Source organism: Kogia breviceps, chromosome 2, assembly GCF_026419965.1.
Source record: "Kogia breviceps isolate mKogBre1 chromosome 2, mKogBre1 haplotype 1, whole genome shotgun sequence".
In the NCBI taxonomy this organism is placed as follows: Eukaryota; Metazoa; Chordata; class Mammalia; order Artiodactyla; family Physeteridae; genus Kogia; species Kogia breviceps.
Genome location: NC_081311.1, coordinates 26,021,672 through 26,045,745, shown reverse-complemented (window position 1 = coordinate 26,045,745; position 24,074 = coordinate 26,021,672). Strand labels below are relative to the sequence as shown.

Below are 24,074 nucleotides of genomic sequence, written 5' to 3'. Positions count from 1 at the left end.
ACCATAAGTGACATCAGATATTATACAAAAATACATAAATTTCCTTATTGTGTCTTGATTTTAATGATGCCATGTACTCAAGTTTTCAGAGAATCAGCTCTCCTTTTCTAAGTCAGACCCCATAAAATAAAATAAAATAAGCTTATTTCTGAGATTTTATAATTCATTCACTCATTCATTTATAATTTATTTAATAAACAGAGGTTCATTTAAAGCCTACCATATGCCAGACACTAAAGACACAAAATAAACAGATTCATGTGACAAATACTTACTGAATGCCTACTATATGCCAGATACTGTGATATGGCAGAGAACAAGAGTACCTGCCCTCATGGAGCTTATATTTTAACTTACAATCTCTATCCTTGAGGAATTCAGCATAGCAGGAGAGAGACTTATAAGCAAATAATTATAGCAATCCAATATATGCTATAAAATAACATGCAGGAGAGAAAACAAGTTGTTTAGAGACCAGATGAGATGTCTGAGCTGATTTTAACAATTAGAAGAAGTTTTCCAGTAGGACAAAGCAAGAAGGGCATTCCAGACAGAATGAACAAAGGAAAGACTGGGTTTGTAATGAACCAAAAAACATTTACTGAGGCTGGAGCTGGGTTTTCTTTGGTTTTACTTTTGTGTGTTTTTGCAAGCGGAAGTTTTCCAGAGGAGAAGGGAAAGAGGCAACAAAGGTTATGAAGGTGGATAGCAAGGGTCAAATTAATGAAGACTTTGTATATCACATTAGAGAGTTTGGACTTTATCCTTCAGGCAAGAACAAATTATCAGATTTTGATGAAATGCAATAACCAGATTCAAATTTCAGAGAGATCGCTATGAAGACACAGAGAAAACTAAACATATAATAGTATGGTGGATCATCACCATGATGGTGCTTTGCGATAAGTTTTAATCATCTCTGAAAATAAGGATACCCCCTCCATCTGATCCCAAAGTATGGTGGCCAAAATTACTGAATGGTTTATCCTCTTATTACCAAACCTCTTCCTTGCCTTCATTTCATAAGTAGCTATGAGAAATGAGAATGCTACAAATCACCCAGGAAACTTGGTAGAAATAAAGATATCTGTGGGCTTCCCGCATTAACAATATAGGTCAGTAGTCTCCAAAGAGGAGTGACTGCACCTGGGGACACAGAAGACTCCACTGGGATACAGAAGAAAATATTACAGCTTCTACTCAAATTTATCTCATCATTTTAAAATGTCTAATTTGTGTTATGTTTTCTACTACATACAAGTAAGAATAGTAGTATAGATAATTTATAAGTAAGCACACACAGGGATGAATGCTCCATATTTTAACTGTGAAATACTCAAGAGTTTGGAAACCACTAATCTAGATGACTTTTTTTTTTTTTTTGTGGTACGCGGGCCTCTCACCGTTGTGGCCTCTCCCGTTGCGGAGCACAGGCTCTGCACGCGCAGGCCCAGAGGCCATGGCTCACAGGCCCAGCCGCTCTGCGGCTTGTGGGATCCTCCCGGACCGGGGCACGAACCTGTGTCCCCTGCATCGGCAGGCGGACTCCCAACCACTGCGCCACCAGGGAAGCCCTAGATAATGACTTTTTAAAAAAACTCTTCACCAACTCAAATATTACTGTTTTAAACTTTAATAGAAAACTTTTCCTCTCATCTCAGAATGTATGCACCAATTTTATTTTATTATTTTTTTAACTTTTTATTTTATATTCGAGTATAGGCAACTGACGATGTTGTGATAGTTTCAGATGCACAGCAAAGGGACTCAGCCATACATATGCATGTATCCATTCTTCCCCAAACTCCCCTCCCATCCAGGCTGCCACATAACACTGAGCAGAGCTCCCTGATATGCACCAATTTTAAATGCTGACAAATAATCAAATATTTGCTTAAAAATATTTTAATAGGGGACTTAAAAATCAATAGGTCCTTGAATTCAGAAATGTTATCTTCTAAAAAATATGAAAATCATTACTTATCTCATAGTGCGCTATGCACACTAGATTAGCTTTATAAAACTCTTAGTTCCTGAGAGAGATGTTATATAAAACATCTACATTTTCTTTCCCTAAGAAAACCTGGTATTCTGTAAAATCAACATTTACTTTGATTAGGTTAATAATGGATGGGAGGGGAAGAGTAGGGAATAGCTAAAAGATACAGGGAACTAGAGGATAAATGACACCTACCCAAATCTTAAAAAAACAACACCCGAACTCCAACTATATCACCATGACCCTTATACCATTTCATCAAACTTCACTCTATTTCTACTGATTGGAGCATCTACTTTATTATCACCTTTTTCCAGTTATATAAATCCTTATGAAGGCACAAGAGAGGAAAAAGACACCGAGTAATGGTTTTAACTCTGGAAACACACTGAAGCTCAGGCTTTTCAAACACACTCTCAATTCAGGCTAAGGGGCCAACTGGATCAAATCCTTGATCAGAGCCCAAACAGCTGACATGCCTAAAATATTCTATGGGAATTCAGGCAGGAACAGACTGGGAAGATTTTTCTATCCAGGAGAGATATATGTGGAGCCACATAATAAAAGAAACAGCTTTGATTCTGATAGAAGAATGATACAAGCTGGTTTTAGGCACAGCTAAAATCATAGAAAAAAAGATACTTTGCTAGTATCACTCAATCACTGATAAAGGTAGAAAGAAACTATCAACAGACCCAGCTACATAGTTTACCCGTCTTTCTCGTCCAGAAGAGAGGTTAAGCCTGTATTCCTTTTCATATTTTTTAAGGATACAGAGATCATAATGTACCTTAGGTATTATCCAGAGAAACTCTGGGAATGATATATATCAGGAATAAGAAAATCTGTTTTTTCTGTGAAAATAATCGTTGCTAAATATCCATCAAATCACAGTCTTTCCTTGTTGACTAACTGGTCACTTGATTCAATCAACACATTTGTTGAATGCTTATTACAAAGCAAGTACCATTTTATGACACATATCCTAGAAGCTGTCCTTCAGGGAGTAGCTAAAACTAGCAAAAACTTTCTAGATATCTAAAATTAGAAAATAACATATTTTTCTATGAAACCAAATATCCTTTATCTTTTCATTTTCATTTAAAATAAGTACCCTCACCCACAGAAGCAACTCCTGAATTTAAAAAAGAAACAATCACTCCTGTCTCCCTAATTTATTCCTATTATGAAACAAAAAGAAAAACCTCACATATATTCTTATCTCTCCTTTTCTTTCCCTAATTTATGCTACAACACGGGAGATGGGGGCAATAGGGAATTAAATCTAATTCGTACATGAATATCTAAAGTGCATAAGCAAAGCTATGATGACAAAATGAAACAGCTGCATTATAGAGAACTGTAGTAATATATATGCTACGATTTACAAAGATAATAAACATGCAAATGCTGAAAGTATGCACTGACTTCAGCAGAGAGGCAGCCTTGAGCCAGAAATACCACGTCTCCAGAACATAGTCTTAAAGAGAAACTGATCTCTTGGCCTCAAACTAATAACTATTCTTTACTATTATAATAAAAGAAAGTGTTAGGTACTATATCAATTAAAAGACTGGCTCACTGTTCCACCACACATTTAAAATGAAAATATCATATCTGCTTGGGGAATCCAAAAATTTCTATTGGTCCCAGGACCCTGACTGTATCTTTGTCAATGCCAGTCAACTTGTGTCACTTTTCTAAATAATTAACCAGTGGAACATACTCCACCTCTATCTTCAAGAGCCTGAATATATTTGTGAAACTAACTTTCTGAAGCTTGCTTTAAATAAAAGCACAAAGTTGCCACCCTAGAAAGCATGACTGAACTAAGCATCCAACCTTAAAATGCAATTATCAGCCAGAAATTCCTACATACTAAGTCATTTGCAAGATACAGATTTGAGCATTAAAACAAGAGACACAATCTTTAGGAGACAGACCCAGAAACACTATAAAACCAGGCACAGACTTCAACACAAAGACAAATGAAACAGTTTTTACTATCATATAACACTGCAGTAAGGCATAAAACTTGAAGAAATGCTATCCAAATAAATATGGATATTAATCAAAAGAAATAGGACTATTAATATAATGTGCTTTAAGAACAGGGATCTAGTATTCTTACACTTAAGGAACATGAACATGCAATTTACTAAATTTGGAATTTTATAAATAGCAAACTCTTAATGGTTTTGAGATTTAACTCATAATTCAAAGCAGTATTACCTCATCTGTCACTGGTTGCCGTTCTGCAAAGTGTGAAACTATCAGAGTCAACTAGTTCTTGAAGTCACATAACAAAATTCTTCTTCAAGACCCTAGTATAATTTTTTGTGTGTGACTTTAACCTCACTTCAAAGAGACTGTTTTAGTCTTAACCAGGCCCCCTCAACAGCATGCATCTTCTGAGACAGTGTTGGAGAAAACACCTCTGTGTCTAATTTAACTTGTCATTGGATATCACTGTTGCTCCACACAAATCCATTTGGAATAGAATTTCTTTGGCACTGGTGAACTTTATCCCTAGCTCCTCCCCCTGCCTAAGAGTCACAAGTTCCTGGCCAAAGGCCCAATAACAGTTACTGCAACAATAAATGAGAATAAGGATACAAGTAAAAAATCTTCCTAGGCATGTTTTGGTTATGGGTTTGTGTAATTATATTACTCAAAGTTTGTTACAATCAAAGAAAACAAGAAGTTACAATACTTTTTGGAGAGTGCCAAATTTAGATTACCAACCAAATGGTGTGTGTGTGTGTTAATTAACAGAAAAAAATGCTATAATGTGAATTTTTGATGAAAACCTAATTTAGTATCTTTTCTCCCCAACTAGTTTCTATTTCTGCTATGGCACTCTCATTTTCCCCTCAAGCCTAAAATCTAGTTAACATCTTTTGATTCTTTCCTCTCCCTCAAATCCATATCATCTCACTTGCCTTCATTTAAATTTGTCTTCATTTAAATTTCCAAATGTCTCTAACCCAGATCTTCCATTCAACTTAAACTGCTAACAATTTGTCCAGGTCCTCATTAACTCTCCAGCAATCATCTCCCAATTGCTGTGCCTGCACACTAATGCCAAATTAATTGCTTTGAAGTAGTGCTACTCAAAGTGTGGTCCACAGACTAATGCTGGTTTGTGAACTGTTGTTACTAATTCAAGAAATTTCAAGTATTTAGAAACTTTTATAGCAATTCGGAAAAAAAAATTTTGTTTGTTGAACATAGTAACAAAAAATGTATACTTACATTTTATGTTTTCATTTTTCTAGTAATTCATTTTTATTATAAGTGTATCAATTTGAAACAGAACAGAATTTTTTTAAAAACTGGTCCTCTAACATACTTGAGAAGCACTGTCCTAATGCCCAGCTCTATAACCACCTACTTAATAACCTTTAGACATTCCTCACTACCTACCACCAGACTAATATATTACAAATTTTTATATCTTCAAGGAGTTCAAAGCCTTGGAAAGATGAAGATCTTTCCAAAATCAGTTTTATCTCATGTTGCTCTACATCATGCACCATTTGCTCTAATAATCAAAATGAACTACTTGTTATTTCCTAAAAGTGCCCTGAGGTTTTGCTTATACTGTTCCCCATACCTGAAATGACCTTCTCAGTTATCTTTATATTATTTTTTAAGACCCAGCAATTTCAAGTGATTTCTTTAAGAAACTATTCTGGCCATGCCAGAGAACTATGTAACAGTGATGCCTCTGGGTCTCAGATTACTTTTTTAGTTAATGAAAGAGATTTCACCAACAACTAAAACTCTATAAAGTTGTGATCCGTGTGAGCAGTATGAATATTCAAAATCACTTATTTCTATATTTTATCATATATATAAAGTATGTGTTTAAATCTCTTATTCTTTACTGGATTATAAACTTTGAGGCCAGGATTTATTGCCTTCCCAAAAACTAGCATAGGGCCTGGTAAAGACCAGACACAGTATTTAACAGGACTAAAAATTACATTTAAACTAAAACCTTAATAGCAATTAGTGGTTACCAGAGGCTGTGGGGGAGAGGGAATGGGGAGTTTCCCTTGGGGGATAATAAAAATGTTTTAAAATGAGAGAGCGCTGTTGGCTGCACAATTCCTGTGAATATACTAAAACCACTGAATTGTACTCTTTAAAGGGTGAACTGAATGGTATGCGAACTATATCTCAATAAAGCTGTTCTTTAAAAAAACGTAATGGCAAGACCTCATTCTGCCTTTATGTCTCCCTTCTCCAGTAAAAGAATGCTAGTGATTAAAAAAAAAGGGGGGGGGGGCTTCCCTGGTGGCCCAGTGGCTGAGAATCTGCCTGCCAATGCAGGGGACACAAGTTCGAGCCCTGGTCTGGGAAGATCCCACATGCTGCGGAGCAACTAGGCCCGTGAGCCACAACTACAGAGCCTGCGCGTCTGGAGCTTGTGCTCTGCAACAAGAGAGGCCGCGACAGTGAGAGGCCCACGCACTGCGATGAAGAGTGGCCCCCGCTCGCTGCAACTAGAGAAAGCCCTCGCACAGAAATGAAGACCCAACACAGCCAAAAATAAATAAATAAAAATTTTTTAAAAAAGATTAAAACTTTCTAATTTATGAAATGGATTCTTAAAAATTCAAAGTTTAAATACCATGGATATACAGAGACAAGAAATTTTAGACTAGATTATAAAAACAAAAGTCATTTAAGCATAAGATTTTGTCTTCATAAATTTCCAGCCAATTACTTCTTACTAATTTGTCTGAATATTTTCTCTGAGGATCATCCTCAGGGGGGATACATTTTGTTTATCAGATTATACCATGAGAATAGTACCCTGTACTTTGAAAGTCTGAACAAGCATATTATCATTTCTAAAATAATATGTGAATTAATTATAATATTAATTTTTCTCAAATACTCAATATAAATAAGTTCCAGTGAAAAGAAGAGAATGTGGAGGCATGCACAGAACAAAATTAAAGATGATTAAAATTTAAGATGCCATCAATTGTAAAACTCACCCATATTATATGTCACTAGCAAAGGGCAAGGGGGGGTGGGTGGGAGGGATGCCCAAGAAAAGTCAGCCTCATAAAGCTAAGATTATCAAAGGGCAATACCCATAATACAAGGAAAAAGGAGAAATAAATCTGCAACAAAGAAAAAGCATATAAGGACATTTGTAATCTCAGCCTTGACAGTGAGTCCAAGGAAGGGGAAACTCCTCCCCCTGAGAATTTGAACAATTAAGTCAGGTAGGTTTGTGGTCTGAATTTATACTACTAGGGTGGTTAATACTGCCCCTAAGTGACTGAGAGAAATGAAATCCTTTCTAGAAGAACTCAACTTAATTCTAGGTGGTATATTGCTAGATGTAGCCCAAATTCAGAGATTTCTAAATGTGAAAAAAAAATGTGTATCTTAAAAGAGATAAAAGACTAAGAGTAGTGATCATGCTATCTTTCCCCCAAAGACTTCAAAGAGTACTTTAAGGAGATTCTCTTTAAGAAACAGACATTAAAATTCCCTTCACCTTCAATCTCAAATGAAGAAACTGCAGTAATGAGAGCAGAATGGTGGGGAATAAAAAAGAGGACTAACAAATGAAGAATACATAAATTAAGGGAGAAACCAGAAACAATGTCAGTACTTCTGAAAATAAATTTACTGTTCTAAAATCTCAGTTGAATTAAAAACAGGTTTCTCCAATCTTTTTTTCCTATTTCCCCCTAAACTATTTTTTCTCCCCAATTTTTAAAAATAAAAACCAGTATATAGAAGATAATTTATAAAATGCAGCAAAATATTAAGGTTGAATTCTGTGGGATAAAAATTAGAGAAGAAAATATATTTATCCATGTTATCATTAGGCCAAATTAACAAGTGTACTGACTGTACCTATAATGGAAAAGAGAGGTCAAAATCTAGAATTTAAAATAAAAGCAAATGCCAAAACTGATTCTGGCCTCTCATCTAAAGGACAACAGCTCTAGTAATAAAAGGCTTTCTAACAGCTTTAGAAGACTAGAGTTCAATCATGACACTTAAAGGAGAATGCATTTTTCCTTGAATTACAGATCCTAGAGCACCTGTATCTTCCCAAATATATTCCCCTGAATATACATAAACAATAACTGTTTTATTTACAAAATTTTAAATAAACAAGTTGAGGTATATACTTTGAGGTATAATTTACTTAAAGTGAAATTCACCCATTTTAAGTGCGAAGTTTGGTGACTTTTGGCAATTGTATGCACTCATGTAACAACTACCCCAATCAACCCAAAATATTCCCTCATGTCCTTCTGCAATACACTCCCCAACCCACGGCCCAGACTACTGCTGATCTATGCTTTCTGTCACTAGAGCTTTCAGATAAATGGAATCAAACACCGTGTAGTCTGTGTCTGGTCATTTTTCTTAGCACAATACTTCTGAGGCTCATTCATGTTGTTAGATGTATCAAAAATTAGTTCTGGGGCTTCCCTGGTGGCGCAGTGGTTGAGAATCCGCCTGCCGATGCAGGGGACACGGGTTCGTGCCCCGGTCCGGGAAGATCCCACATGCCGTGGAGCAGCTGGGCCCGTGAGCCATGGCCGCTGAGCCTGCGCGTCCGGAGCCTGTGCTCCGCAACGGGAGAGGCCACAACAGTGAGAGGCCCGCGTACCACAAAAAAAAAAAAAAAAAAAAATTAGTTCTGACTTCCCTGGTGGCACAGTGGTTGGGAGTCCACCTGCCAATGCAGGGGACGCGGGTTCGAGTCCTGCTCCGGGGGGATCCCACATGCCGCAGAGCAGCTCGGCCCAAGGGCGCCACAGCTGCTGAGCCTGCGCTCTGGAGCTCACGGGCCACAACTGTTAAGCCCATGAGCCATGACTGCTTCAGCCCGCGTGCCTGGAGCCAGTGCTCCACAACAAGAGAAGCCACTACAGTGAGAGGCCCACACACTGCAGCGAAGAGTGGCCCCAGCTCTCCACAACTGCAGAGAGCCCGTGCGCAGCAGCAAAGACCCAAGACAGACAGACAGACATAAATAAATAAATAAATTTGTTCTTAAAAAAATTAGTTCTTTTATTCCTGAGTAGTATTCCACTGCATGGATATACCACAATTTGTTTACCCATTCAGTTAATGCATGCATATTTTGAGTTGTTCCTAGTTTTTGGCTATTGTAAATAATGATGCTATGAACACTCATGTACAAATCTGTGTGGGTATATGCTTTCCTTTCTCTTGGAGTAAATACCTAGAAGTGGACTCATTAGTTCATTAGTAAGTATATGTTTAACTTTAAAAGACATTGCCAAAATGTTTTTTTATTTTGCATTCTCATGCAAAATACGTAAGAATTCCAGTTGCTCCACATTGTCAGTGTTTTTAATTTTAGTCATTCTAGTGGGTCTGCAGTGATATATCACTGTACTTTTAATTTGTATTTCCCTAATGACTAATAATGTAGAGCATCTTTTCAAGTGCTTATTGGCCATGTCTTTTTGTGTGAAGAAACATTTATAAACTGGGTCGTTTGTCTCATTATCATGTTATAAGAATTCTTCATATATTTTGGATAAAATAAGTCCTCTATCAGATACATATGTTTTGAGAATATTTTCTCCCAGTCTATGGCTTGCCCTTTCATTTTCCTAACGTTGTCTTTCAAAAAGCAGAGGGTTTTAAAACAATTTTGATGAAGCTCAATTTATCAATTTTGTCTTCCATGTTTTTTTTTTTTTCTGAGAAGTCTTTACCTAATTCACAAACATTTTCACCTACACTTTACTTTTAACTTTTATATTTAGGTCTATGATCCTTTATGTGTTATTTTTTATATATGGTTGAAGCAAAGGTTGAGGTTCATTTTTTTCTATATGAATGTTCAGTTGTTTCAGCACATCTGTTACAAAGACTAACCCTTTGCCATTGAATTACCATAGCCTCATTACTGAAAATCAATTGACTATATATGTGTGGGTCTACAAATTCCCTATTAGGTTTCATGATCTATATATATCTATCCTTACACTAATACCACACTATCTTGATTACCATAGGTTTACATAAGGCTCAAGTATAATTTTTGATGATTTAACTTTAACAATCCTTTCCCACTACTATTAGGGAAATATTTTATAGATATCAAAATATCACACATACCAAAATTCTGAATATAAGAATTCTTTTCATCCCAAAGTAGAAGATTTATCCATTTATTTCTAAAGGTAGCAAAGGAAAATAAAAGCTAACTCATTTCATATATATGATCCATGCATTTCAAATGCACTTGTTCATTTCCTATTCAGGCAGTACAAGAACTGCCCCATGGGCCCCTAGAAATAAATCTAAAAGAATATCTCAGGCCTTATGGTGTCCTCTGACTTATACAGAGCCCTTTCTAACTAACCAATTCTAGCATATGCTTTACCACAGGGGAGAAAGTAGTACTAATTTTGACTGCATCTAGAAATATAGTTCTTCTTAAATCTATAAACCAGCTTTATAAACAACCACTTGTACAAGCCTGACAAATATTACCAGCATCCATGATAATATTTATCATAAAAATTGTTTAATAAAAACTGCAAATTTGTAGCCAGTGCTGGAAGGAAAGAAAACATACAAACCTGAAGAGGCAATCCTCTCATAATTTTCACATTTAAAGAAACCTTAAAATTCTAGTGATGTCATGAGAGGTCTAAAAATAATGCAGAATTATTTATACCCATGGCTGTTCTCTTTACCCAATAATGAGGTTTTAAAATAGCAGTAAAATGGGCCAATTAATAAATTCTAAACACGAGGCTATGAAACTATTTCAAAATTTCTATTAGAAAAAAGAAATAGAAAAAAATTAAAAGCTTCAAGAAAATAAAAATTAAAATTGCACTGTATTTTTAAAGACTTATTTTTGAGGGAATCTATGTCCTATGTGATCAAAGGGAATGTCTCTCTAAAATTAACCAGGTCTAGTTATGCTTGAAGGCTAGAAATGAGATAATTAACAGTATGCAGCTATTAACTGACATGTCACTTATTATAGTGGTCACAAAAAGAATATCAATAATAATTCAGACTGAAACATAAGAGAAAATAATATAAAGACAATTAAAAAACCTAACACAGAACTATTTTATATTGCAAAATAAAGAGGAATAGGGGATTCCACTTGAAATTATTTTTTGTCTACACTGCCCAGAAAGAAAACAAATCACTGGCTGCTTTTCAATCTTTCACACCATTTTCTAAAGGTACAAATTATTTTTAAAATGCATTTGAATTTTTAAACTTCACTCATTTCTATGTAAAATTATTTGGTAAGATACTACTGCTTGCTTCCAATCTTCATAAACACTTTCTACTGAAAAACAAAATGAGTTTTTACCACAGGGTAAAAAGGGTGCTTATATCTCACTAAATTTCTATTAAGATCATCCATCCTCAATGCAGTCTTTCAAAATAGCAACAGTAACTTTACAGAAGATTACATGTGAAATACTAACAATGTAAACTTTCGGCTGAATTTCTTTCAATCTCTCACCCCCCATCTCCTTTCTCAGACTGGTAGCACTGCTTATTAATCTCCCAATTCACTCAGATGACTAGAACATCTCTTCACTGAGAAAAATGAGGAGAAAAGAATAATAAACTCACTTACCCTTCCTTAGACATTCTCAAAGATCTACTTCCTCTGGAAGAGAATACAGGATCAACAAACAAGCTTCACTGATCTCTAGAGAACTGTAGCTCATTTGTTAAAGCACAGAGAACTCAGGCCCTGAGAGGCCCAACAAATTTGGGCATGATGCCGAACCCTAACCAGGCAATATCTCAGAGACCAATATCCTCAGCCTTAAATACTTGAAAACCAAAGAATAATAGGAAAAAATTGGAGAGCAGGAAAAATAACTAATGGTCTGAACTGTGTAAGACTGGCCAGTTTAGGAAGGAGACAATCCAAATGGTAAGTTCCCGTAAGAGACAGGAATCGTTACTGGCAAACACACAGAAAAAGCAAATTTACCCCCTAATGAGGCCCGCCAACAGTACGCAAACAATGTGAGTTTCACAGAACAGAGCAGCCCTAGTCAGTCCAAATCATTTAGTTTACTCTGGGAGAAAAAAAACAAACAAACAAACAAAAAACCTACATAATACTAGGTTTTAATTATCAGTTTAGTTATTTCCTCCCCTTAGAAAATGAACAATGTGAACTACAAGAGAAGGAAGTATTTATGTGCCGATCATATTACAGGAGGAACCTAAAGTATTTCCACACTGTGGTCTTTTTTTTGATCATTAACTGCTTTTAAGGAAAACATCTGTGTTCACATATATTTCACCCAAATGTCTGAAAATTTCAGCCCATGTGAAAAGAAATTTACAGATCTTTGGCATGTGGGGGATATACCCAGAACATTCTAAAAGTTAATTCCAAATCTTAGAGCAAGCTGAAGTTCGAAAGAAAAACATCTGCAACATTCCTGCCTCCTAACCAATATAATGCATAGGGATTATGCAACAGGGGAAGAAATAAACAAGTGTGCTAAAGTCTAAGAACACTGATATGGCAAATAAATCCATCTATTGACAGATTAAAAAACTTTATCTTTAAATAGTATCTAGTATCTTACCATAAAGGTTTCTATTAGTTACTAAAATGTTTAAATTGTCATCAAGTAACTAAAAGCACTACTAAATACTATAAATTCAAACTAAAATTAGTTTCAGTGTATTTAGAAAAACAGTATGGTGTAATGGAAACAGAACGAGCACCAGAGCAACTAGGTTTGAATTTCAGCTTTCTGGCTGAATAAGTTAATTAACCTAAGCCTGAGATTTTTCATCTATAGAAGACAGATAACATCTGGTAGGGTTGTTGTCTGTCATTGGTAGGCACTCAAAGAACTACTGTAACTTGGGGGGTTGGGGTACAGGGAAAGCAACTCGACTGTCAAGCATTATCTCACCAAAATATCTCTTGAGAAATACATTTTAAAAATCCAATTCTCAAATTATACATGAATAAGGACTTTCACTATCCTCAAACCAAATTCCATAAATACAAGAATACAAACTGAATATGGAAAAATGATCTAATCCCTGAGAGTGCCAACTTCCCATGGCTTCCCTGTATTTCCAGCTTGTGGCATCACAGCTCAGTGCGGTGGAAATAAATGTAATTACTATTTTAAGACTTTACTACTAGTAAAGAGAAAGGAAAACAAAAATCTCACTTGAAAGGAGGGTATGCACACTTATATGAGCTTCCTGTGCAAAAGAGACTGCACTGTCTAGCTATTTCAAACTCATATATTTAAGAAATATTTACTAAATATCTATGTGCCAGTGCCTGGTACCAGTTATACAGAAACAAACATGACAGTCCTTGATTTTAAGGAGTTCCAAGTCTAATGGAGGAGACCCACTCAAAATCTGTGAAAAAGTCGTGTGTAATTGTATTAGAGATATGCACAACAGAGAAGTGCATCTATATTCTCCTCAGTCTTACTGAAAGACAGGATGCCCAAGTTGTTGTTGTTAAACTGACACTGTGCTAAGCACTTTATTATCTCATTTAATCTTCAAATAACTCTATGAGGTAGAAATTATTCCAATTTCATAGATGACAAAACAAAGTTTACAGCAGTTACATACTGTGATTCTAAAGAAATTAAACGAAATAATCCAAAATGTTAAACCCAAAGCCCAGGTTTCTAATGACCACACTAAAAAGATTAGCAGGTGTTAATCAGACTAAGAGGAAAAGAGGGGTGGGGAACATTCCAACAGAAGAGAAACTATGAATGAAAAGCAGAGTGACACAGACATTATGATGTGTGGAAAAAACCTAGATTCAATTCAGAGCTGATGGAATACAGAGTTTGAGGAAGGGAGCTGCTCAAGATGAAAGTGCAAAGGAAAGGATCAGTCCTCACAGGGCCTTAAATGCTATATTAATGGGCTTAGAATTTATCCCATAGCATGCTGGATGTGATGCCACTAAAGGTCTTAAACAGGGTGATAAACATGATTAACAAAACAGATCTGAAGAGGAGAAGGCTAAAGGCAGGAGACCTAATGGGGGTTACTTTTGTAAACCACAACAGTGATGACCAGAGCCTGTACTAGCACCATCAGGAATGAAAAGAATAGGCCAGAATCTAGAAAGATTAGGAGGCTGTATTAAAGTGCACACGTGTGCATGTGTGTTTAAATGTATTGAAAGGGGACTAAGAAGAATGATCTCCAAACTACTGACAGTGTTCATCTATGACAAAGAGGACTGGGGGGTGAAAGGGTAAATGAAGGAGAATGTTCATATTTTACTCTATATATTTCTGTATTTCTGAATATTGCACAATAAGAATTTATTTGTGTATTACCTAAATAATTTCAAACACTTTAAAAAATTAATTAAGAGATTAAAATTTGGGATTGATGATTGTATTACTCTCCATTTCTTGGATCTATGGTAGTTATGTTCAGAGATGGTTTGTCTTCCTAATGGGAATAGAAACAATTACAATTCTCTTTAAAAAAAGCTTTGAAAAGGAAGTGGTTGGAAATAGAGCCAGGAAACTTCAGGTGTTTTTGATTCTTAAACCAAGTTAATTAAGATTTAAATGTTTAGGGCTTCCCTGGTGGCGCAGTGGTTGAGAGTCCGCCTGCCGATGCGGGGGACACGGGTTCGTGCCCTGGTCCGGGAGGATCCCACATGCCGCGGAGCGGCTGGGCCCGTGAGCCATGGCTGCTGAGCCTGTGCGTCCGGGGCCTGTGCTCCGCAACGGGAGAGGCCACAGCAGTGAGAGGCCCGCGTACCACAAAAACCAAAAAAATAAAAATAAAAATAAATGTTTAATATATAACTGGAAATATAAAAAGTAACAGAGCATATTTGAAAAAAGATTCCAAAATGAAATTCTGAAGAAACTAAAAAATAATAAAAATTAAAAATGTGATGAATACAAAAAATCTATAAACAATAAATGCTGGAGAGGGTTTGGAGAAAAGGGAACCCTCTTGCACTGTTGGTAGGAATGTAAATTGATAACAGCCAGTATGGAGGTTCCTTAAAAAACTAAAAATAGAACTACCATATGACCCAGCAATCCCACTACTGGGCATATACCCTGAGAAAACCATAATTCAAAAAGAGTCAGGTGGGCTTCCCTGGAGGCGCAGTGGTTGAGAGTCTGCCTGCGGATGCAGGGGACACGGGTTCGTGCCCCGGTCCGGGAAGATCCCACATGCCGTGGAGCGGCTGGGCCCGTGAGCCATGGCCGCTGAGCCTGCACGTCCAGAGCCTGTGCTCCGCAATGGGAGAGGCCACAGCAGTGAGAGGCCCGCATACCACCAAAAAAAAAAAAAAAAGAGTCAGGTACCACAAAGTTCACTGCAGCACTATTTACAATAGCCAGGACATGGAAGCAACCTAAGTGTCCATCAACAGATGAATGGATAAAGAAGATGTGGCACATATATACAATGGAGTATTACTCCACCATAAAAAGAAACGAAATTGAGTTATTTTTAGTGAGGTGGATGGACCTAGAGTCTGTCATACAAAGTGAAGTAAGTCAGAAGGAGAAAAACAAATACCATATGCTAACACATATATATGGAATCTAAAAACAAAAAAGTAGTTCTGAAGAACCTAGGGGCAGGACAGGAATAAAGATGCAGACGTAGAGAATGGACTTGAGGATACGGGGAGGGGGAAGGGTAAGCTGGGAAGAAGTGAGAAAGTGGCAATGACATATATACACTACCAAATGTAAAACAGATAGCTAGGGGCTTCCCTGGTGACACAGTGGTTAAGAATCTGCTTGCTAATGCAGGGGACACGGGTTCGAGCCCTGGTCGGGGAAGATCCCACATGATGTGGAGCAGCTAAGCCCATGCACCACAACTACTGAGCCTGTGCACCTAGAGCTTGTGCTCCCAACAAGAGAAGCCACCACAATGAGAAGCCTGCTCAATGCAACAAAGAGTAACTCCCACTTGCGGCAACTAGAGAAAGCCCGCTCACAGCAACGAAGACCCAACGCAGCCAAAAATAAAAATAAATTTAATTTAAAAAATTTTTAAAAATAAAACAGATAGCTAGTGGGAAGCAGCTGCATAGCACAGAGAGATCAGCTCGGTGCATTGTGACCACCTAGAGGGGTGGGATAGGGAGGGTGGGAGGGAGACGCAAAAGGGAGGGGATATGGGGATACATGCACACATATAGCTGATTCACTTTGTTATACAGCAGAAACTAACACAACAATGTAAAGCAATTATACTCCAATAAAGATATTTTAAAAAACTGTGATGAACAGATTCAGGTCAGACCCAACCAAAAAGAGAATTAGTGAACTGAAAGGTAGGTCAGGAAAAACCTTCCAGAATGTAACATGGAGAGAAAAAAGGATGGAAAATATGAAAGAAAGGATATGAGAAGAGAGGAACACAGTGCCAAAGTCTAACATACGCTTATTAGAGTTCAGAAGGAGAGGAGAAAGAGAATAGAGCAAGGACAACACATGAAAAGATAAGGGCTGAGAATTTATAAACAAATTAAACACAAGCACAGAATCAAAAACTGCAATGACTCCCAAGCATGATAAATAAAAAGAAATCCAAAGTTTATTACCTACCAATTTTGGGAGGAATATTAGTGAGAGTGACATTTCTGATAGGCCTTTTGCATACTTTTGACTTTTGAGAGCATGTTACTATTATATATAATAACATAGTTGACCCTTGAAAAAGGAGGGTGTTGGGGCACCAAACCCCACAGAGTAGAAAATCCACGTATAACTCTGCAGTCGGCCCTCTATTTCCTTGGTTCTGCAAACTAGGATTAGAAAGGGACCTCAAACTAGGGATAGAAAAGAACTTCCTCACATGGAAACAACCTAAATGCCCATCAGCAGATGAATGGATAAAGAAGATGGAGTACGTATATACAATGGAATATTACTCAGCCATAAAAAGTACGAAATTGGGTCATTTGTAGAGATATGGATGGATCTAGAGACTGTCATACAGAGTGAAGTAAGTCAGAAAGAGAAAAATATCATATATTAATGCACATATGTGGAATCTGAAAAAACTTGTATAGACGATCTTATTTACAAAGCAGAAACAGAGAACAAACATATGATACCAAGTGGGGAGAGGGGGTGGGATGAACTGGGAGATTGGGTTTGACATAAATACACTATTGATACTATGTATAAAATAGATAACTAATGAGAACCTACTGCATAGCACAGGGAACTCAGCACTCTGTGGTGACCTAAATGGGAAGGAAATCCAAAAAAGGGGGGATATGTGTATATGTATGTATAGCTGACTCACTTTGCTGTACAGTAGAAACTAACACAACATCGTAAAGCAACTATACTCCAATAAAAATTTTTAAAAGTAACGAAAAGAACTTCCTCAACCTGATAAAGGGCAGCTATGAAAACCCTGCAGCTACCATCAAACTTAATCATTAAAGACTGCAACTTTGGGACTTCCCTGGTGGCACAGTGGTTAAGAATCCGCCTGACAATGCAGGGGACACAGGTTCAATCCCTGGTTCGGGAAGATCCCACATGCCGCGGAGCAACTAAGCCCATGCGCCTCAACTACTGAGCCTGTGCTCTAGAGCCCGCAAGCCACAACTACTGAGCCTGAGTGTTGCAACTACTGAAGCCCGCGCGCCTAGAGCCCGTGCTCCACAAAAAGAGAAGGCACCACAACGAGAAGCCCGCGCACCGCAACGAAGAGTAGCCCCTGCTCGCCGCAACTAGACAAAGGCCGCGCACAGCAACAAAGACACAACGCAGCCAAAAAAAAACTGTAAACTTTCTTCCTAAGATGAGGCAAAAGAAAAGGATGTCCACTCTCGTGAGTTTTATTTAGCACGGTACTGGACATTCTAGCCAAGGCAATCAGACAAGAAAAGGGGCCTCCAAACTGGAAAAGAAGAAGTAAAACTAACCTTATTTGCAGATGACATGATCTTATATATAGAAATCCCTAAAGAACACACACACACACAGAGCTAATAAACAAATCTGGCAAAGTTGCAGGATATAAGATCAATATGCAAAAACCAGTTGTATTTCCATAAACTAGCAATGTACAATCCAAAAATAAAATTAAGAAAACAATTCCATTTACTATAGTACCAGAAATCATAGATTAATTAGAAATGAACTTAAAAGTGTGTTAAGACTTATACACTGATAACAACAAAAACTGCTGAAAATGATTAAAGAAGGTCTAAACAAATGTAAAGACATCCCACGTACATCAATCAGAACACTTGATATTGTTGAGATGATGATACTCCTCAAACTGATATATAGAGTCAATGCACTCCCTATCGAAATCCCAGTTGGCTTTTTCAGAGAAATTGACAAGCTGATCCTAAAATTCTTATGTATATAGAAGGTCCGCAGAATAGTCAAAACAATTTTGAAAAGGAAGGAAAAACTAACTGTAGGACTGACTCACATCACAATTTCAAAACTTAATACAAAACTGTAGCAATTACGACTGTGTAGTACTGACCTGAGGACAGACAAATAGACCAATGGAATACAATGGAGAGGCCAGAAAGAAACACATATATCTATGGCTAACTGATTTTTGACAAGAGTATCAAGATAATTTAATGTGGAAACAATACTCTTTTTCAGCAGAGTTAAGATAACTGGATATTCACGTGCAAAAGAATGAATTTAAACCCCTATTTGCACCATATACAAAAATTAACTCAAAATGTATCCAAAACCTAAATAGAAAACATAAAACTATAAAACTCTTAAAGGAAAATATAGGTGTAAATCTTTGTGACCGTAGGTTAAGCAATGATTTCTTAAACATGATGACAAAAGCACAAGCAACAAAAACCATAGATAAATTGGACTTCATCAGTATTAAAAAACATTTGTCCTTCAAATGACATTACCAAGAAGGTGAAAAGACAACCCACAGAATGGGAGAAAATGTCTGAAAATCATATACCAGACAAAGGTTTAGTATCTAGAAAACATGAAGAACTTATACAACTCAATAATAAAAAAAAAACTCAAGAAATGGGCAAAGGATCTGAAGAGATATTTCTCAAAAGAAGATATACAAATGGCCAATAAGAGCATAAAAAGATGCTCAACATCATTAATCGTAAGGGAAATGCACATCAAAATCACAATGAGATACCACCACACACACACACTAGGATGGCTACAGTAATTTTTAAAAACCCACTAACAATAACAAGTGTTATTTTGAAGGGCGTAGAGAAATTGGAAGCCACAAACATTGCTGAAGGGAATGAAAAAGATGCATTTGCACTGGAAAACAGTTTGATAATGCTTCAGTAAGTTAAAGTTACCATATGCCCCAGCAAATTCTACTGCTAGATATATAATCCCCAACACTGAAAACATGTCCACACAAAATGTATACACAAATGTTTGAAGTAGCATTACTCATACCAGCCAAAATGTGGAAACAATCTAAATATTAAGCAACAGATGAACAGATAAACAAAATGTGGTATATTCAGATAATGTAATACTATTCAGCCATTAAAGGAATTAAGTATTGGCTCATGCTACAATATGGATGAACCCTGAAAACATTAAGTGAAAGAGATAGAAAAAAAGCCACATATTTTGATTCATTTTATATGAAATGTCCAGAATAGGCAATTCCATAGAGACAGAAAGTAGATTAGCAGCTGTCAGGGATTGAGGAGAGAAGGGAATGGGGAGTAACTAATAATGAGTGTGGGGTTTCTTTTTGGAGTGATGAAAATGTTCTGGAATTAGATAGTGGTGATGGTTACATAACTCTCGATATACTAAAACCCACTGAATTGTATATTCAATAGTGTTCCTTTTTCCGAGTTATATTTCATTGTGTGGATGTACTGCATTTTATTTATGCATTCACCCCCTAAAGGATATTTGGGTTGTCCCTTGTTTGAGGCAATTATAGACTGATATACTATAAACATTATTCATGTACAGTTTTTTGTGTGAGCAAAAAGTTTTCCTTTATCTAGGCAAAGTATCTAGGAGTAAGACCTCTGGGTCACTGGCTAAGGGTCTCTAACTTTATAAGAAATTACCAAACTGTTGGGCAGAATAGCTGCAGCAATGTGTCAGAACTCCAATTGCTCCATATCCTTGACAGCACTTGGTATCGCCAGTATTTTTTATTTCAGCCACTGTAAGAGGCATATACAATGTGGTTTTAATTTGTATACCCTAATGGCTAGTGATGTTACAAATATGCGTGTATGCCATCCATATATCCTCTGTAGTGACACGTCAGTCTTTTGCCCATTCCTTCATTGGGTTATTTTCACATTATTGAATTTTAAAAGTTCTTCATTTATTCTGAATACGAGTTCTTTATCAGATATGTGATTTACAAATATTTTCTCAGTCTGTAGCTAAAAACTGAAAAAAGCCCAAAGGTCCATTAACAGAAAATGAATAAACAAACTGTGGTATAATGATACAATGGAATGCCAGACAGTAATAAAAAGAACAAATTACTGATATACACAAAAACATGGATGAATCTCTCAGACATTACACTGAATAAAGAAGCCATATCCAAAAGAATCCTTGAGGGAGTTCCCTGGTGGCCGAGTGGTTAGGATTAGGGGCTGTCACTGCCATGGCCCAGGTTCAATCCCTGGTCAGGCAACTGAAATCCCTCAGGCTGCGTGGCGCAGCAAAGCAACACACAGACACACACACACACACACACAAACACACACACGAATCCTTGAAGGTGAAATACACTATCTAAATATGATTAACATTTCCTCAGCCTGAGTTTCTCACTGCAGGATTTCATTAAATCAAAGATCTGCTATCATTTATTCTTTCTCTTCCTTGATGCCACCACCACCACTACTTCCTGTTTTATTTTACTCTTAGGTATACAGCTTTGGGAAGAAGCATAGAGGGAATGGTGGCAGAGAAACAAATTGAGCATGTTTTAGGATCCAGTATCTTCTTTTGAACAATAAAGTTTAGAGAAGTTGTATTCCATAAAGTAGTATCACTGCTCATTATAAAGCGTACTTGTATCTGGAACAGACAATACCTATGATGTAAGAAAAGGTATGTCACTGAGAGAATTTTTTAAATTCAACTTTTTATGTTGAGATAATTGTAGATTCATATGCAGTAGTTAAGAAATAGTACAGAGAGATTCCCTACACTCTTTGCCCAGTTTCCCCCCAGTGGGAACATCTTGCATAAACATAGTACAATATCACAATATCACAACCAGGAAACTGACATTGACACAATCCACCAACCAGATTTCACCCGTTTTACATGCACTCATCTGTGTGTGTGTAGACTCATGTAATCACCACTCGAGTGAAGATACAAAACAGTTCCATCACAAGGATTCCTTGTACAACTTTTTATAGCTACACCCACCTCCCACCACCCAAGCCAATCCCTAACCCCTGGCAACCACTACTCTTTTCCCAATCTCCATAATTTTGTCATTTCAGGAATGCTATAGACATGGAATCATACAGTAAGTAACCTTTTGAGATTTGCTTTATTAACTCAGCATAGTTTACTTGAGCTGTATGAAAGTTGTGTGTATCAATAGTTAATTCGTTTTTATTGCTGAAGAGTATTCCATCGATCAAATGTTTTGGGTCAAAATAAATAAAAATGTAAAATCTTACCAATTCCTGAATCCCCATTTGTCATTCCTTAGGAATATGTAACTCTAAGCAAAGCATTAGAATGATATACTAACAAAAATATTTAGTACAGTTCTGATACTCTATCTCACTCTTCTTTTTTTTTAAGCATTCTTTTTTTAAAAATTTATTTAATTAATTTATTTATTTTTGGCTGCGTTTGGTCTTCGTTGCTGCGCACGGGCTTTCTCTAGTTGTGGCAAGCGGGGTCTACTCTTGCTGTGGTGTGGGGGCTTCTCATTACCGTGGCTTCTCTTGTTGCAGAGCATGGGCTCTCGGCACTTGGGCTTCAGTAGTTGTGGCACGCGGGCTCTAGAGCACAGGCTCAGCAGCTGTGGCACATGGGCTCAGCTGCTCTGCAGCCTGTGGGATCTTCCTGGACCAAGGCTCGAACCCGTTTCCCCTGCACTGGCAGGTGGATTCTTAACCACTGCACCACCAGGGAAGCCCCTCACTCTTCTTACTCTGACAAGACGTACGTACATTATTTAAGGATGGCTCCTTGGCATTCCTGAGGACCTATATTTCCATGTGATTTTCAATTTATAATATGGCTACTGAAATGTTAACAATTTATCCATTTGAATATTTGAAACCATACTGAAATGGCAGATTAATTCGGCTTGATTGATGACACAACTAAAAAGCTGAATGACATTATGTGATATCCATAAGTGGTTGACAAAAAAATTAAAATTAATCAACCTATAGTCTTTGCATAAAACCTGATACCTACTTTTAATTTGAGGTTAAAAAAAATCATAAACATTTCTACTTCTACTAGTGTGCCAAGCTATAGGTACTAAAAAATAATTTTATATATGTATGCAAATTCCTTTTTATTACTTAAACACATATAATAAACTTTTGGGGTGTGGGGTGGTACGCGGGCCTCTCACTGCTGTGGCCTCTCCTGTTGCGGAGCACAGGCTCCGAACGCGCAGGCTCAGCGGCCATGGTTCACGGGCCCAGCCGCTCCGTGGCATGTGGGATCCTCCCAGACGGGGACACGAACCCGTGTCCCCTGCATCGGCAGGCAGACTCTCAACCACTGCGCCACCAGGGAAGCCCAATAAACTTATATTGATTGGAGAATTATTATTCAACAGATTTAAATAAATACTGGTATGAAGGCCAGAATTTCAATAAAAAAATAATTTCAGATAAATATATAAAGAACTTTAAAGACAAAGGAACTGCAGTGTCTTTCAAAATAAGGCAAGAGAGGGTGGGAGATTGGGATTGACATGTATACACTACTATGTATAAAATAGATAACTAATGAGAACCTACTGTATAGCACAGGGAACTCTGTGGTGACCTAAATGGGAAGGAAATCCGAAAAAGAGGCGATATACATATACATATAGCTGATGCACTTTGTTGCTGTACAGTAGAAACTAACACAACATTGTAAAGCAACTATACTCCAATAAAAATTAATTTTAAAAAATAAAAAAAAATAAAGCAAAAGACTGGATAACCCAAAATTCACAAGCCCAATTACTTACCAAATTTCAGTTCAACATGATAAAAACCACTGATAAATTCATAAGCTGTGTTCATAAAGAAAGAGCAAATTCACTTACAAAAATTCTTTCGTACTGTAATCATCGAAACTTTAAAAGGATAAAACCAAATACCTGACTTCAGCATCCTGGACACTGTCAACAGGGAGAGCAGATGAAAATTCTAATTGTTCCATTCCTGGATATGGCAGATACAAACTATGATCTGTACTCATCACTATCAGATTTTAAACAGGATACTATTTAAGAGGTAAGTGTCTAACCTGCCTCCTTCAAACGACAGTAACATATGAGCAGCTCAGCCTGTCTCTGACCATACACCAAAACATATTCCAAAGAAGGGTTTGGCCTGATGATTAGCTCCAGCCTAGAAGACTCAACAACCATAATAAGGAAATGGAAGAACAAGTCATACATTCTGAAGGCCAGTTTCTTAATAGTGACACATGACCATTATTTCCATACTGAAACTTAGACCAAAATTAAGTAAGAAAAAAAGCTAGAAGTTAGATATTTCTTTACTTAATTAAAATATTTAGCTTCTTCTAAAAGGGAATTCTAAAGCATCACATACAATGTACAGTTATGATAAATGATCATCACAGCCTGCCTAATTTAACCAATGATAAATTACCAACCCCAATAAATGTCTTTAGTAAAAAGCCCTGAAATAGAACATTCTACAAATTGACTTAACTAGAAAACTAAAAAAAAATTCATTTAACTGCTTTCTATTTAAAAATTTTAATTAACAAAAGCAAATACTTGCAAGAGTTCAAGAACCTAATTTTTTATATTAAAAGGAAATTCTGCAATATGCTAC

General features: G+C 36.8%; 1 protein-coding gene across 17 annotated transcripts in view; it reads right to left on the bottom strand.

The window, feature by feature from the left end:
* NT5C2 (5'-nucleotidase, cytosolic II) overlaps positions 1-24,074 on the bottom strand; it is a 151,488-nt gene that overhangs the window by 43,516 nt on the left and 83,898 nt on the right. Inside the window, exon 1 of one of the 17 annotated variants that reach the window (XM_067024763.1) lies at positions 11,643-11,864. The exons of 11 other annotated variants lie outside the window; for them this stretch is intronic. In XM_067024763.1, the coding sequence (XP_066880864.1) occupies positions 11,643-11,656 (14 nt within the window). In that variant the 5' untranslated portion in view covers positions 11,657-11,864. Of the gene's footprint in view, positions 1-4,231; positions 4,424-11,642; positions 11,865-24,074 lie in introns of those variants that run through there. 5 more of the 17 variants (XM_067024761.1, XM_067024775.1, XM_067024764.1 and 2 more) reach the window with 5 other exon arrangements.